The 16,890-nt window shown below is 44.1% G+C and overlaps 1 protein-coding gene and 1 long non-coding RNA gene across 3 annotated transcripts in view; both read right to left on the reverse strand.

Annotated features, from left to right (window-relative positions):
- Positions 1 to 596: 596 nt before the first annotated feature.
- Positions 597 to 4,106, reverse strand: LOC309560674. Of its 2 annotated transcripts, XR_014225515.1 has the most exons (4): positions 3,955 to 4,106; positions 1,740 to 1,953; positions 1,147 to 1,390; positions 597 to 1,024 (listed from the first exon to the last, which is right to left on the reverse strand). It is a non-coding gene; the product is annotated as an uncharacterized lncRNA (long non-coding RNA). The 2 variants fall into 2 exon arrangements; XR_014225516.1 differs by lacking the exon at positions 3,955 to 4,106 and having other exon boundaries at positions 1,740 to 1,985.
- A 5,590-nt stretch (positions 4,107 to 9,696) lies between these two features.
- CACNA1F (calcium voltage-gated channel subunit alpha1 F) overlaps positions 9,697 to 16,890 on the reverse strand; it is a 223,628-nt gene continuing 216,434 nt past the window's right edge. The window contains exons 48-49 of the mRNA XM_082263594.1: positions 15,057 to 15,320; positions 9,697 to 10,178 (exon numbers count right to left, since the gene is read on the reverse strand). Coding sequence (XP_082119720.1) covers positions 9,891 to 10,178; positions 15,057 to 15,320 — 552 coding nt within the window. The 3' untranslated portion in view covers positions 9,697 to 9,890. The remainder of the gene's footprint in view (positions 10,179 to 15,056; positions 15,321 to 16,890) is intronic.

Here is a 16,890-nt window from a genome sequence, read left to right on the forward strand (position 1 = left end):
CACTGTAGGAGAGGCACTCTTCCTACTAGCCACCATTTAATTGGTTTTAGCAGGTGTTCCTAGAAAAATTTATTTCATGGGTTCCTCTGGGGTAAAAAGGTTGGGAAATGGTGATCTAGAGTTTATTTAAATCCTCATTTTCCCACAACCAATTTCAATATACTTACACCCAAGAAGCAAAGCGTTAAAGAAGAGCAATTCCATCTGTATGTAGATATAAAGAAGAGACAGGCAATAGTAGATGCAACTTTTTTTTTTAATAAATGAAAATTCCTATTTACAGTTTTTAAAAAATTAGAAAATAATAGATAAACATCATAAATCATTAACAAAACTGTCTGCATTATCATTACAGGAATATTAACTCCTAAGTTAACCTCCTGTTTTTCACTGAATTGTAGGAAAGCCTGCATAGAAAAAGAAATGTTGTATGTTCACAAATAGATATGTTAAGGTAATATTAGGAAACCAAATCCCTACTTTGTATTCGACTGTAAAAGAAAGAATCAAAGACATTGAACTAGACAAAATTATGCAGTTGGTTGATAAAATGTTCATTTTAGTGGAAACCTTTGATAGTGGGTGTTTAACCAGTAAAACTTTATGTTACTTCTACAGCATACAAAGACATTTTAGACAATTGTGAACCTGCAACCTTTTGGCAAAAGTTTGGAGGAAGATGGGTTTCTTTTCCATCATGACTGTGCCCCTGTGTACAAAGCCAGCTCCATAAAGACATGGATTGACCACTTTGGTGTGGAGGGACTCTAGTGTCCTGCACAGTGCCCTGACCTCAACCCTACTGAACACCTTTGGGATCAGGTCTTCGCATCCGACATCAGGACCTGACCTCAACCCTACTGAACATCTTTGGGGTCAGGTCTTCTCAACCAACATCAGGACCTGACCTCAACCCTACTTAAAACCTTTGGTATCAGGTCTTCTCATCGAACATCATGACCTGACCTCAACCCCACTGAACATCTTTGGGATCAGGTTTTCTTATCCAACATCAGGACCTGACCTCAACCCTACTAAACATCGTTGGGATCAGGTCTTCTCATCCAAACTCAGGACCTGACCTCAACCCTACTGAACATCTTTAGAATCAATTCTTCTCATCCAACATCAGGACCTGACCTAAACCCTACTGAAAACCTTTGGGATCAGGTCTTCTCATCTAACATCAGGACCTGACCTCAACCCTACTGAAAACCTTTGGGATCAGGTCTTCTCATCTAACATCAGGACCTGACCTCAACCCTACGGAACATCTTTGGGATCAGGTCTTTTCATTCAACATCAGGACCTGACCTCAACCCTACTGAAAACCTTTGGGATCAGGTGTTCTCATTCAGCATCAGGACCTGACCTCAACCCTGCTGAATACCTCAGGGTTCACATCCTCTTTATCCAACATCAATCCCTGACCTCAACCCTACTGAACACTTTTGGGATCAGATCTTTTCATTCAAAATTGAGACCTGACCTCAACCCTACTGAACATCTTTAAGATCCGATCTTCTCATACGACATTAGGGCCCGACCTCAACCCTACTGGAAACCTTTGGGATCAGGTCTTCTCATTCAACATCAGGACCTGACCTCAACCCTACTGAACACCTTTGGGATCAGGTCTTCTCATTCAACATCAGGACCTGACCTCAACCCTACTGAACATCTTTAAGATCCGATCTTCTCATACGACATTAGGGCCCGACCTCAACCCTACTGGAAACCTTTGGAGTCAGGTCTTCTCATTCAACATCAGGACCTGACCTCAACCCTACTGAAAACCTTTGGGATCAGGTCTTCTCATCTAACATCAGGACCTGACCTCAACCCTACGGAACATCTTTGGGATCAGGTCTTTTCATTCAACATCAGGACCTGACCTCAACCCTACTGAAAACCTTTGGGATCAGGTGTTCTCATTCAGCATCAGGACCTGACCTCAACCCTGCTGAATACCTCAGGGTTCACATCCTCTTTATCCAACATCAATCCCTGACCTCAACCCTACTGAACACCTTTGGGATCAGATCTTTTCATTCAAAATTGAGACCTGACCTCAACCCTACTGAACATCTTTAAGATCCGATCTTCTCATACGACATTAGGGCCCGACCTCAACCCTACTGGAAACCTTTGGGATCAGGTCTTCTCATTCAACATCAGGACCTGACCTCAACCCTACTGAACACCTTTGGGATCAGGACTTCTCATTCAACATCAGGACCTGACCTCAACCCTACTGAACATCTTTAAGATCCGATCTTCTCATACGACATTAGGGCCCGACCTCAATCCTACTGGAAACCTTTGGAGTCAGGTCTTCTCATTCAACATCAGGACCTGACCTCAACCCTACTGAACATCTTTGGGATCAGGTCTTCTCATTCAACAATAAAAAGAAAGAAAAATAGAGGGCGCACCAGCCTAGCGCAATATCCTTAGCAACAATATTTTATTCAACAAGTATGTGCATCATACTCACAAACCAAGAAGAAATACAAGCAAGGTAAAAAGTCCAGGTCCACCAAGTTCTCCATTCAGCATGGTCTTAATGGTAAAGACATTCCTAGAATGAAGACTTCCAAAAATATCTGACGTGTTTCTAGGGTGTCCCCTCTTATTCAGAGCTTGCATTTCTTCTTGGTTTGTGAGTATGATGCACATATTTGTTGAATAAAATATTGTTGCAAAGAATAATGCGCTAGGCTGGTGCGCCCTCTATTTTTCTTTTTTAGAGTTTCACCTGGGTTTCCCCGACTTGTTGAGAGTGGCATCACAGTCTTTAAGGCGACTATGCCGCCAGGAGTCACCGTGTAAAAGATCAAGTTGCACAGGACTTCTCAAGCACGGGAGCATAAAATGTATTTTCCACTTCTCATTCAACATCAAGACCTGACCTCAACCCTACTGAACATCTTTGGGATCAGATCTTCTCATACAACATCAGGACTTGACCTCAACCCTACTGAACATCTTTGGGATCAGATCTTCTCATACAACATTAGGACCTGACCTCAACCCTACTGAACATCTTTGGGATCAGCTCTTCTCATACAACATTAGGACCTGATCTCAACCCTACTGAACATCTTTGGGATCAGATCTTCTCATACAACATTAGGACCTGATCTCAACCCTACTGAACATCTTTGGGATCAGATCTTCTCATACAACATTAGGACCTGATCTCAACCCTACTGAACATCTTTGGGATCAGATCTTCTCATACAACATCAAGACCTGACCTCAACCCTACTGAACATCTTTGGGATCAGATCTTCTCATTCAACATCAAGACCTGACCTCAACCCTACTGAACATCTTTGGGATCAGATCTTCTCATACAACATCAAGACCTGACCTCAACCCTACTGAACATCTTTGGGATCAGATCTTCTCATACAACATCAAGACCTGACCTCAACCCTACTGAACATCTTTGGGATCAGATCTTCTTATTCAACCTCAAGACCTGACCTCAACCCTACTGAACATCTTTGGGATCAGATCTTCTCATACATTAGGACCTGATCTCAACCCTACTGAACATCTTTGGGATCAGATCTTCTCATACAACATCAAGACCTAACCTCAACCCTACTGAACATCTTTGGGATCAGATCTTCTCATGCAACATCAAGACCTGACCTCAACCCTACTGAACATCTTTGGGATCAGATCTTCTCATACAACATCAAGACCTGACCTCAAACCTACTGAACATCTTTGGGATCAGATCTTCTTATTCAACCTCAAGACCTGACCTCAACCCTACTGAACATCTTTGGGATCAGATCTTATCATACAACTTCAAGACCTGACCTCAACCCTACTGAACATCTTTGGGATCAGATCTTCTCATTCAACATCAAGACCTGACCTCAACCCTACTGAACATCTTTGGTATCAGATCTTCTCATACAACATTAGGACCTGAACTCAACCCTACTGAACATCTTTGGGATCAGATCTTCTCATACAACATCAAGACCTGACCTCAACCCTACTGAACATCTTTGGGATCAGATCTTCTCATACAACATTAGGACCTGACCTCAACCCTACTGAACATCTTTGGGATCAGATCTTCTCATACATCAAGACCTGACCTCAACCCTACTGAACATCTTTGGGATCAGATCTTCTCATACAACATCAGGACCTGATCTCAACCCTACTGAACATCTTTGGGATCAGATCTTCTCATACAACCTCAGGACCTGACCTCAACCCTACTGAACATCTTTGGGATCAGATCTTCTCATACAACATCAAGACCTGACCTCAACCCTGCTGAATACCTTAGGGTTCAGGTCATCCTATCCAACATCAATCCCTGACCTCAACCCTACTGAACACTTTGGGATGAATTGGAACACTAATCGGGAGCCAGGTTTTCTCATCTAACATCAATACCTGCCCTCGAAAAATGGGCACAAATTCCCACAGACCCCCTTCAAAATCTTGTAGAAATCCTTCCCAGAAAAGTGGAGGCTGTTATAGCTGAAAAACAGGGCAACTCCATATAAATGTCAATGGTTTGGGAATGTGAATTCGGACAAGCTCACATATGTATAATAGTCAGGCCAAAGTGCATAGCATGTGCTTCAGGATCTATAACATGATCTATAACCGGCCAAGAGAATCAATGAAACCAAGCTTTCTAGTGATATTCTTCCACAAATGTTCATGAACCAATACACTTACGTTTTGAAGAAGAGGAGGCCTTTCTCTGAATGATGTTAGCTTCACTTGATGTTCTTAACCAGTAGGGTTCTTAAACAAATCACCAAGCTAGGTGGCCTAACCCCACACCTAAGAAAAACACTACACATATTATAATGCTCCTGTTCTGTGTATGTGTGTTTGTTTGGGCACGGGTATCGGTATACAGGTGCATCTCATAAAATTAGAATATCATTAAAACGTTAATTTATTTCAGTAATTCAATTCAAAAAGTGAAACTCGTATTTTAGAAATGTTGTCTTAGTGAAAAGTCTGTCCATGTGCAGTATAGGATGCACTCAATACTTGGTCGGGGCTCCTTTTGCATGAATTACTGCATTAATGCATCGTGGCATGGAGGCGATCAGCCTGTGGAACTGCTGAGGTGTTATGGAAGCCCAGGTTGCTTTGATAGCGACCTTCAGCTCCTCTGCATTGTTGGGTCTGGTGTCTCATCTGCCTCCTGACAATCCCCCACAGATTCTCTATTGGGTTTAGGTCAGGCGAGTTTGCTGGCCAATCAAGCAGTGATATCATGATCATGTGACCTGATATTGGTCGTTTTGGCAGTGTGGGCGGTGCCAAGTCCTTCTGGAAAAATAAATCAGCATCTCCATAAAGATGGTCAACAGAGGGAAGCATGAAGTGCTCTTAAATTTCCTGCTAGAGGGCTGCGCTGACTTTGGACTTGATAAAACACAGTGGACCAACACCAGCAGATGACACGACTCCCCAAATCATCACGAACTGTGGAATATTTTGCATTTCATTTGGAAATCAAGGTCCCAGAGTCTGGAGGAGTGGAGATGTGCAGAATCCAAGTTGCATGAGGTCCAATGTGAAGTTTCCACAGTCAGTGATGATTTGGGGAGCCATGTCATCTGCTGGTGTTGGCCCACTGTGTTTTATCAATGTCAAAGTCAGCGCAGCCCTCTAGCAGGAAATTCTAGAGCACTTCATGCTTTCCTCTGCTGACCAGCTTTATGGAGATGCTGATTTCATTTTCCAGCAGGACTTGGCACCGCCCACACTGCCAAACCTACCAATACCTGGTCACATGATCGTGGTATCACTGTGCTTGACTGGCCAGCAAACTGGCCTGACCTAAACCCCATAGAGAATCTGTGGGGTATTGTCAAGAGGAAGATGAGACCCCAGACCCAACAATGCAGACGAGCTGAAGGCCGCTATCAAAGCAACTTGGGCTTCCATAAAACCTCAGCAGTGCCACAGGCTGATCGCCTCCATGCCACACCGCATTGATGCAGTAATTCATGCAAAAGGAGCCCCGATCAAGTATTGAGTGCATCCTATACTGTACATGGACAGACTGTTCACTAAGACAACATTTCTGTATTAAAAATCTGTGTGTAACGCATCTATATAAAATACCAGTTTCACTTTTTGAATTGAATTACTGAAATAAATTAACTTTTTAATGATATTCTAATTTTATGAGATGCAAGCCTTCAACCCCATAAGTATTCAGTCTACTTATGGACCATTACTGGTGGTTCCTTGCTATTAGGGTAGAAGGCTTCTCACTATATACAATAATCCAGCATTGCCTTCAGTATATCTACTTATGGACCATTACTGGTGGTTCCTTGCTATTAGGATAGAAGGCTTCTCACTATATACAATAATCCAGCATTGCCTTCACTATATATACTTATGGACCATTACTGGTGGTTCCTTGCTATTAGGGTAGAAGGCTTCTCACTGTGTACAAGAATCCAGCATTGCCTTCAGTATATCTACTTATGGACCATTACTGGCGGTTCCTTGCTATTGAGGGAAGAAGGCTTGTCACTGTATACAAGAATCCAGCATTGCATTCAGTATATCTTCTTATGGACCATTACTAGTGGTCCCCTGCTATTGGGGTAGAAGGCTTGTCACTGTGTACAAGAATCCAGCATTGCCTTCAGTATATCTACTTATGGACCAATACTGGTGGTTCCTTGCTATTGGGGTAGAAGGCTTGTCACTGTATACAAGAATCCAGAATTGCCTTCAGTATATCTACCTATGGACCATTACTGGTGGTTCCTTGCTCTTGGGGTAGAAGGCTTGTCACTGTATACAAGAATCCAGCATTGCCTTCAGTATATCTACTTATGGACCATTACTGGTGGTTCCTTGCTATTGGGGTAGAAGGCTTGTCACTGTATACAAGAATCCAGCATTGCCTTCGGTATATCTACTTATAGACCATTACTGGTGGTTCCTTGCTATTGGGGTAGAAGGCTTGTCACTGTATACAAGAATCCAGCATTGCCTTCAGTATATCTACTTATAGACCATTACTGGTGGTTCCTTGCTATTGGGGTAGAAGGCTTGTCACTGTGTACAAGAATCCAGCATTGCCTTCAGTATATCTACTTATGGACCATTACTGGTGGTTCCTTACTATTGCGGTAGAAGGCTTGTCACTGTATACAAGAATCCAGCATTGCCTTCAGTATATCTACTTACAGACCATTACTGGTGGTTCCTTGCTTTTGGGGTAGAATGCTTGTCACTGTGTACAAGAATCCAGCATTGCCTTCAGTATATCTACTTATGGACCTTTACTGGTGGTTCCTTGCTATTGGGGTAAAAGGCTTGTCACTGTATACAAGAATCCAGCATTGCCTTCAGTATATCTACTTATGGACCATTACTGGTGGTTCCTTGCTATTGGGGTAAAAGGCTTGTCACTGTATACAAGAATCTAGCATTGCCTTCAGTATATCTACTTATGGACCTTTACTGGTGGTTCCTTGCTATTGGGGTAGAAATCTTGTCACTGTATACAAGGATCCAGCATTGCCTTCAGTATATCTACTTATGGACCATTACTGGTGGTTCCTTGCTATTGGAGTAGAAGGCTTCTCACTGTATACAAGAATCCAGAATTGCCTTCAGTATATCTACCTATGGACCATTACTGGTGGTTCCTTGCTCTTGGGATAGAAGGCTTGTCACTGTATACAAGAATCCAGCATTGCCTTCAGTATATCTGCTTATGGACCATTACTGGTGGTTCCTTGCTATTGGAGTAGAAGGCTTCTCACTGTATACAAGAATCCAGAATTGCCTTCAGTATATCTACCTATGGACCATTACTGGTGGTTCCTTGCTCTTGGGATAGAAGGCTTGTCACTGTATACAAGAATCCAGCATTGCCTTCAGTATATCTGCTTATGGACCATTACTGGTGGTTCCTTGCTCTTGGGATAGAAGGCTTCTCACTGTGTACAAGAATCCAGCATTGCCTTCAGTATATCTACTTATGGACCAATACTGGTGGTTCCTTGCTATTGAGGGAAGAAGGCATGTCACTATACAAGAATCCAGCATTGCCTTCAGTATATCTTCTTATGGACCATTACTAGTGGTCCCCTGCTATTGGGGTAGAAGGCTTGTCACTGTGTACAAGAATCCAGCATTGCCTTCAGTATATCTACTTATGGACCAATACTGGTGGTTCCTTGCTATTGGGGTAGAAGGCTTGTCACTGTATACAAGAATCCAGCATTGCCTTCAGTATATCTACTTATGGACCATTACTGGTGGTTCCTTGCTCCTGGGGTAGAAGGCTTGTCACTGTATACAAGAATCCAGCATTGCCTTCAGTATATCTACCTATGGACCATTACTGGTGGTTCCTTGCTCTTGGGATAGAAGGCTTGTCACTGTATACAAGAATCCAGCATTGCCTTCAGTATATCTGCTTATGGACCATTACTGGTGGTTCCTTGCTATTGGAGTAGAAGGCTTCTCACTGTATACAAGAATCCAGAATTGCCTTCAGTATATCTACCTATGGACCATTACTGGTGGTTCCTTGCTCTTGGGATAGAAGGCTTGTCACTGTATACAAGAATCCAGCATTGCCTTCAGTATATCTGCTTATGGACCATTACTGGTGGTTCCTTGCTATTGGAGTAGAAGGCTTCTCACTGTATACAAGAATCCAGAATTGCCTTCAGTATATCTACCTATGGACCATTACTGGTGGTTCCTTGCTCTTGGGATAGAAGGCTTGTCACTGTATACAAGAATCCAGCATTGCCTTCAGTATATCTGCTTATGGACCATTACTGGTGGTTCCTTGCTCTTGGGGTAGAAGGCTTCTCACTGTATACAAGAATCCAGAATTGCCTTCAGTATATCTACTTATGGACCATTACTGGTGGTTCCTTTCTTATTGGAGTAGAAGGCTTGTCACTGTATACAAGAATCTAGCATTGCCTTCAGTATATCTACTTATGGACCAATACTGGTGGTTCCTTGCTATTAGGGTAGAAGACCTGTTATTGTAAATAAGCATTGTCTTCAATATATATACTTGTGGACCATTACTGGTGGTTCCTTACTATTGCGGTAGAAGGCTTGTCACTGTATACAAGGATCCAGCATTGCCTTCAGTATATCTACTTTTGGACCATTACTGACGGTCCCTTGCTATTGGGGTAGAAGACCCGTTATTGTAAATAAGCATTGTCTTCAATATATGTACGTGTGGACCATTGCTGGGGGTTCCTTACTATCAGCTTGTGTATTCCCTTCGTTACTGAACATACTGATCTTTCCAATTCTCTAAGCAGATTAGGTAATTGATGACCTGCAGGGGTTTCCTCTAAGCAGGTGTTTCTTCTCGATCACCATATGTTGCCTTCATTCCTTGCAGCAATAGGAACCCGACAGAGGTTCTAAACCTTCTCCACTCTATCCAAAACAAAATGCTGTACCGTTTTGCCTATGCGGATGCAGTATAAGCGTGAAAATTACAAAAAGACCACCTCGTGGCCAGTAAACGGTATACAAGTGCACATGAAGGACATAAAGGGACATACAGTTGGCTCCACTGGTGTTTCCCGAAAAGTTTTTACAAGCCTCACCAACAATGCATGCTTATATAGACACTGGAAGGTTATTCGTTTCTTAGCAGTGTTATGAGGTACGTGTGTAGATCATCAAAACATACATTGTTGGTGGGACATAATGATAGATTTAGAAGTTCTAGATGAAGTAGCAAGGCAAGCTAGTCCCCATTGGCCCCATTGTATGAAATGGAGCTTTGCTAGTTGTCCATATTTGTCTAGCTGCTAAATAACATTAGTATTGCTTTGGCTAGGCTCCCTCTCAGAAGGAATAGAGTCTCAGAATGAGGACACACAAGCCATCTCATCTCGCAGCTCTTCCTCATCTCTACAGTGCACAGATTCTTCATCGCTGTAAAAAAGCCCTTGTCCCATCATATCCTCTCCACCAGGTTGTCCAGTGGTGCTCCCAGCCCAGCTGCCTTTACGGCTCTGACTTAGAAGGTCGCTGGCCGCGCTCTCCATTTCATCGATCGTCATGTGACAGGCGTCCGCAATTTCCCTTTTAGCAAACGCAACAAACTTGGGGTCTCGTGCATAGAGCCCCAGACCTTCGGATATCAAGACCTATGAAAAGACAAATTAATCATTTGCAATGAAAGCCCAGCTATTTAGGAAGGAACATTTTCTTTTTAAATTCAAGTTCCAACACCACTTTCAGATACAGTGCCTTTCGAAAGTATTCGGCCCCCTTGAACTTTTCGACCTTTTGCCACATTTCAGGCTTCAAACATAAAGATATAAAACTGTAATTTTTTGTGAAGAATCAACAAGTGGGACACAATCATGAAGTGGAACGAAATTTATTGGATATTTCAAACTTTTTTAACAAATAAACTGAAAAATTGGGCATGCAAAATTATTCAGCCTCCTTAACCACTTGCCGACCGCCGCACGACTATCTACGTCGGCGGTCAGCCCCTCACAGGCAAACTAACGTAGGGCTACGTTGCTTGCTTGTGAAGGTCAAGGCAGCGAGCGCGCGCCGCTGGAGGCGCGCTCCCGCGTGGTCACGGCCCCCCCGCGCGTGTGACCAGCGGACCCGATGTCCGCCGGCCACTCGGCGATCGGCGGGGGAGAGGGAGAATGTCAGGCAGCTTGTGTAAACAAGCCACCTGTCATTCTCCTCGCTGTAAAGACACTGATCACACGGATCTACTATGTAGATCCGTTGATCAGTGTCCTTACAGCTCAAGCCACAGCCAATCACAGTAGAAAGCACGCCCCTAGGGACACACACAGCCCCTCCCTCCCAAATAAAGTTAACCCCTTCACTACCAGTGTATTTTTACAGTAACAGTGCATATGTATAGCACTGATTACTGTAGAAATGTCACTGGTAACCCCAAAAGTGTCAAAAATGTCAGTCAAGGGTCCGATCTGTCCGCCGCAATGTCGCAGTACCGCAAAAAAAAAATCGCAGATCGCCGCCATTACGCGTTAAAAAAAAAAAACAACAAAAATGACTAAAATCTTTCCATTTGTTAGTAAACGCGATAACTTTTGCGCAAACTAATCAAACTAATCGCTTTTTGCAATTTTTTTTACCAAACATAGGTAGCATAAAACAAATTGGCCGAAAATGTTAAAAAATTTTGATTTTTACATTTTTTTTTGGGGGAATTTCATATAAAAAAATGTGAAAAATATTGCTATTTTTGCAAAATTGACGCTCTTTTTTTGTTTACAGCGCGTGATCAAAAAATCGCACAGGTGATCAAATACCACCAAAAGAAAGCTCTGTTTGTGGGAAAAAAAGGACGCCAAATTCGTTTAGGTACAGCATCGCACGACCGCGCAATTGTCCGTTAAATTCACGCAGTGCCGAATCGCAAAATACCCCCTGGTCGGAATGGGGGTAAAATCTTCCGGGGCTTAAGTGGTTAAGTTAATACTTTGTAGCGCCACCTTTTGCTGCGATTACAGCTGTAAGTCACTTGGGGTATGTCTCTATCAGTTTTGCACATCGAGAGACTGAAATTTTTGCCCAAAACAGCTCGAGCTCAGTGAGGTTGGATGGAGAGCGTTTGTGAACAGCAGTTTTCAGTTCTTTCCACAGATTCTCGATTGGATTCAGGTCTGGACTTTGACTTGGCCATTCTAACACCTGGATATGTTTATTTGTGAACCATTCAATTGTAGATTTTGCTTTATGTTTTGGATCATTGTCTTGTTGGAAGACAAATCTCCGTCCCAGTCTCAGGTCTTTTGCAGACTCCATCAGGTTTTCTTCCAGAATGGTCCTGTATTTGGCTCCATCCATCTTCCCATCAATTTTAACCATCTTCCCTGTCCCTGCTGAAGAAAAGCAGGCCCAAACCATGATGCTGCCACCACCATGTGTGACAGTGGGGATGGTGTGTTCAGGGTGATGAGCTGTGTTGCTTTTACGCCAAACATAACGTTTTGCATTGTTGCCTAAAAAGTTCAATTTTGGTTTCATCTGAGCAGAGCCCCTTCTTCCACATGTTTGGTGTCTCCCAGGTGGCTTGTGGCAAACTTTAAACTACACTTTTATGGATATCTTTAAGAAATGGCTTTCTTCTTGCCGCTCTTCCATAAAGGCCAGATTTGTGCAGTATACGACTGATTGTTGTCCTATGGACAGAGTCTCCCACCTCAGCTGTAGATCTCTGCAGTTCATCCAGAGTGATCATGGGCCTCTTGGCTGCATCTCTGATCAGTCTTCTCCTTGTATGAGCTGAAAGTTTAGAGGGACGGCCAGGTCTTCATAGATTTGCAGTGGTCTGATACTCCTTCCATTTCAATATTATCGCTTGCACAGTGCTCCTTGGGATGTTTAAAGCTTGGGAAATCTTTTTGTATCCAAATCCGGCTTTAAACTTCTCCACAACAGTATCTCGGACCTGCCTGGTGTGTTCCTTGTTCTTCATGATGCTCTCTGCGCTTTAAACGGACCTCTGAGACTATCACAGTGCAGGTGCATTTATACGGAGACTTGATTACACACAGGTGGATTCTATTTATCATCATTAGTCATTTAGGTCAACATTGGATCATTCAGAGATCCTCACTGAACTTCTGGAGAGAGTTTGCTGCACTGAAAGTAAAGGGGCTGAATAATTTTGCACGCCCAATTTTTCAGTTTTTTATTTGTTAAAAAAGTTTGAAATATCCAATAAATTTCGTTCCACTTCATGATTGTGTCCCACTTGTTGTTGATTCTTCACAAAAAAATTACAGTTTTATATCTTTATGTTTGAAGCCTGAAATGTGGCAAAAGGTCGAAAAGTTCAAGGGGGCCGAATACTTTCACAAGGCACTGTCAATCTGGTAGAGGAAGTGTGTTGATAAGGAAGTGGACCCAAATGAACCAAAACTCTTTTCACTTAACCAAGCCAAGCATGGTAGGACCTTTTAAAAACAAATGCCTGTATGTCTCACGTCCATCACAAACCACAAAAATGTGAATTTTTTGTCCTAAAATGTTTTTCCTCTTTGCCACTGGGCAAGAGTTGGCATATGAGGCATCCTAATTGCGGCCTCTACCAGGCGGTCCGTACTTCCCCCCTCTTCTTATGCCTCGTTTCCACTGAGCAGAATGGTTCGGGTCGGTACAGTTTGGAAGGGTTAGAATGGTCCGGCCTATTCAGGTGAGCGTTTCCACTGCAAGTCAGACCACCAGGGGCCATGTGGGGTTTACACCAGATGCCTTTTGACGTGAGCATTGAGGTTTTCCTGTCTGCCAATCAGTGGAATCTATCGTGTGACGCCAGTAGCTCCGCCCTAACCGTACCGTACCATTTCCTATGGCCCTACATCCAAAGGAGGACCAGGAATGGTGCGGTTTGGTTCAGTTGTATGGGCCATTTTCATAATGGAAACACCCAAAATAGCGTACCGAACCGAACCGGCCTGAACCGATCCGCTCAGTGGAAAGAAGGCATTAGTTAGTCTCTGCCTAGAAACATGGAGCTGGGTGTAGGTGCAATTAGAAGCCTTACCTTCCTCTTCCCTTTACCAGTGAGTGCAAGGCATGGTGGGCAAGTTTCTAGAAGTATAGTAGGAGGGAGAGCAGGACAGGCAGCCTAAAGATTTATGGAACTCTGGCTAAATCCCAGGGGAGGTGTGCCCAGAAGGTGGCGGAAAAGCCCATAAATATTCTGAGGACTGGCAGCCGAGTGCAGAGAACAACCTAATATCGTAGCGTTACCCCCCTAGGAGCTAGAGAATTCCACATCCTTACTGCTCTGACAGTAAAGAACCCCTTACACAGTTTAAGGTTAAACCGTTTTTCTTCTAGTTCTAGTGAGTGCCCCCGTGTCTTATGGAATTCCCTTTTTCTGAATAGTTTGTTCCCTATGCTAAGGTCACCAGTACGGTATTTGTATATTGATATCATATCCCCTCTCAAGCGTCTTTTCTCCAGAGAGAATAAGTTCAATGCTTGTAGTCTTTCCTCATAGCTGATGTTCTCCATTCCCCTAATTATCTTTGTTGCCCTTCTCTGGACTTTCTCCAGTTCCAGCACATCCTTCCTGAGGACCGGTGCCCAGAACTGGACGGCACTAGTTCTCCCACTGACATCAATGATGGGACACTATTCCTCTCACTGACATCAATGATCGGACACTAGTCCTCCCACTGATACCAACAATGGGGTGGTAGTCCTCCCACTAACATCAATGATCGGACACTAGTCCTTCTACTGACACCAACAATGGGGTGGTAGTCTTCCCACTAACATCAATGATCGGACACTAGTCCTCCCACTGACACCAACAATGGGGTGGTAGTCCAACCACTAACATCAATGATCGGACACTAGTCCTCCCACTGACATCAACAATTGGGTGGTAGTCCTACCCATAACATCAATGATGGGACACTAGTCCTTCCACTGACACCAACACTGGGGTGGTAGTCCTCCCACTGACATCAATGATGGGACACTAGTCCTTCCACTGACACCAACAATGGAGTGGTAGCCATCCCACTGACATCAATGATGGGACACTAGTCTTTCCACTAAAACCAACAATGGGGTGGTAGTCCTCCCACTAACATCAATGATGGGACACTAGTCCTCCCACTGACGCCAACAATGGGGTGGTAGTCCTCCCACTAACATCAATGATGGGACACTAGTCCTCCCACTGACACCAACAATGGGGTGGTAGTCCTCCCACTAACATCAATGATGGGACAATAGTCCTTCCACTGACACCAACGATAAGACATTGTTTATTCCACTTGCCCTAGTCCAGCCCCCCTAAAGTCTGAAGGACAGTAAACTGGCCCTTTGTTTAGAAAGTTTGGAGACCCCTGTTCTATGAATGCCAATCCAAAGGATGGGAAGCAGAGGTGGGACGACGTTAAAACTAGAATTTTGTATTTTACGGGGAAAAAAATGTTTAGTCTGCTTTGGAAAGCCGCTGAGGTATAACTAACATATCGGGAGTCGAAAAGCACAACCCTACTTACCGCCTCGACCAGGCTGTCCGCACTCCCCCTCTTCTCAGTCAGTCTCTGCCCAGGAACACAGAGCTGGGTGTAGGTGCAATAAGGAGTCTTGCCCTCCTCCTCCCTGAACCAGTGAGCGCAAGGGATGGTGGGCAAGCTGCTGTCTTCGTCCACCAGGATAAGCGGGGCGTAGAGAAGGCGGCCACGTTGTGGAGGGTTGGCCCAGGAATGGGAACCATTGGATTGGTAGCTTGACCTCTGCCAGGAATCTGAACTTCCATAAACCTGAAGGAGCAGAAATTAGGATTACACTGAATAGGCACAGAGTTGCATAAAATAATGGTGCAGTATTTTCGGTAAAATATGCAGATAAACATGCGTTGTAGCAATGCACACTAGGACGTGGTCACATGATCAGGAGCTTGTCCCGCTGGTTCCTGCTCATAACTAGAGGTGGAGAGCTGTCTATGACAGCTCGCTCACTGTGCTGGGAGAAGCACAGAAACCTTCGGCCATCCATGGATGCATACACTATCTTGTCAAAAGTATTGGGGCGCCTTCCTTTACACGCACAAGAACTTTAATGGCATTCCATACAAAAAGTGATCACTTCCCCCACCTATAACTGGTCTAAACAGCAAGGAGCACTGGAAGGGCAAACGCATGTCAAAAAAGCCAAGGAATTTCCAGTCACTACTTACCAACCAGCCTGCGACCAACCAAAATAACCTGTCTAACAGTATGCGTTAAAAACAGGGGTTTAGTTGCACACATTTGCAAATACATGCGTAAGCTGAAGCCCCCGGCAAGGCACCCTGATATCTGCAGTCCCTAACTAACCCCTGTTTTAAATGCATACCATTAGACAGGTTAATTTGGTTGGTCGCAGGCTGGTTGGTAAGTTGTGACTGGAAATTCCTTGGCTTTTTTTACTTTAATGGCATCCCAGTCTTAGTCCGTAGGGTTCAAGATTGAGTTGGCCCACCCTTTCAGCTACAACAGCTTCAACTCTTCTGGGAAGGCTGTCCACAAGGTTTAGGAGTGTCTATGGGAATGTTTGACCATTCTTCCAGAAGCACATTTGTGAGGTCAGGCAATGATGTTGTACGAGAAGGCCTGGCTCGCAGTCTCCACTCTAATTCATCCCAAAGGTGTTCTATTGGGTTGAGGTCGGGACTCTGTGCAGGCCATTCAAGTTCCTCCACCCCAAACTCGCTCATCCATGTCTTTATGGACCTTGCTTTGTGCACTGGTCCAAACCATTTGGTGGAGGGGGGATTATGATGTGGGGTTGCTTTTCAGGGGTTGGGCTTGGCCCCTTAGTTCCAGTGAAGGGAACTCTTAAGGTGTCAGCATACCAAGACATTTTGGACAATTTTATGCTCCCAACTTTGTGGGAACAGTTTGGGGATGGCCCCTTCCTCTTCCAACATGACTGTGCAGGACAGTCAAGTTTCTCCACCCCAAACTCGCTCATCCATGTCTTTATGGACCTTTGCTTTGTGCACGGGTCCAAATCATTTGGTGGAGGGGGGATTATGGTGTGGGGTTGTTTTTCAGGGGTTGGGCTTGGCCCCCTAGTTCCAGTGAAGTGTCTTTATGGACCTTGCTTTGTGCACTGGTGCGCAGTCATGTTGGAACAGGAAGGGGCCATCGCCAAACTGTTCCCACAAAGTTCCCAAAAACCCAATATTGAACCCAACGGACTAGGACGGGGATGCCATTAATGTTCATGTGCGTGTAAAGGCGCTGTCATGTTGGAACAGGAAGGGGCCATCCCCAAACTCCTCCCACAAAGTTGGTGGCATAAAATTGTCCATCATACCAAGACATTTTGGACAATTTTATGCTCCCA

Source organism: Pelophylax lessonae (genome assembly GCF_965119305.1).
Source record: "Pelophylax lessonae genome assembly, chromosome: 7".
NCBI classification, from domain to species: Eukaryota; Metazoa; Chordata; class Amphibia; order Anura; family Ranidae; genus Pelophylax; species Pelophylax lessonae.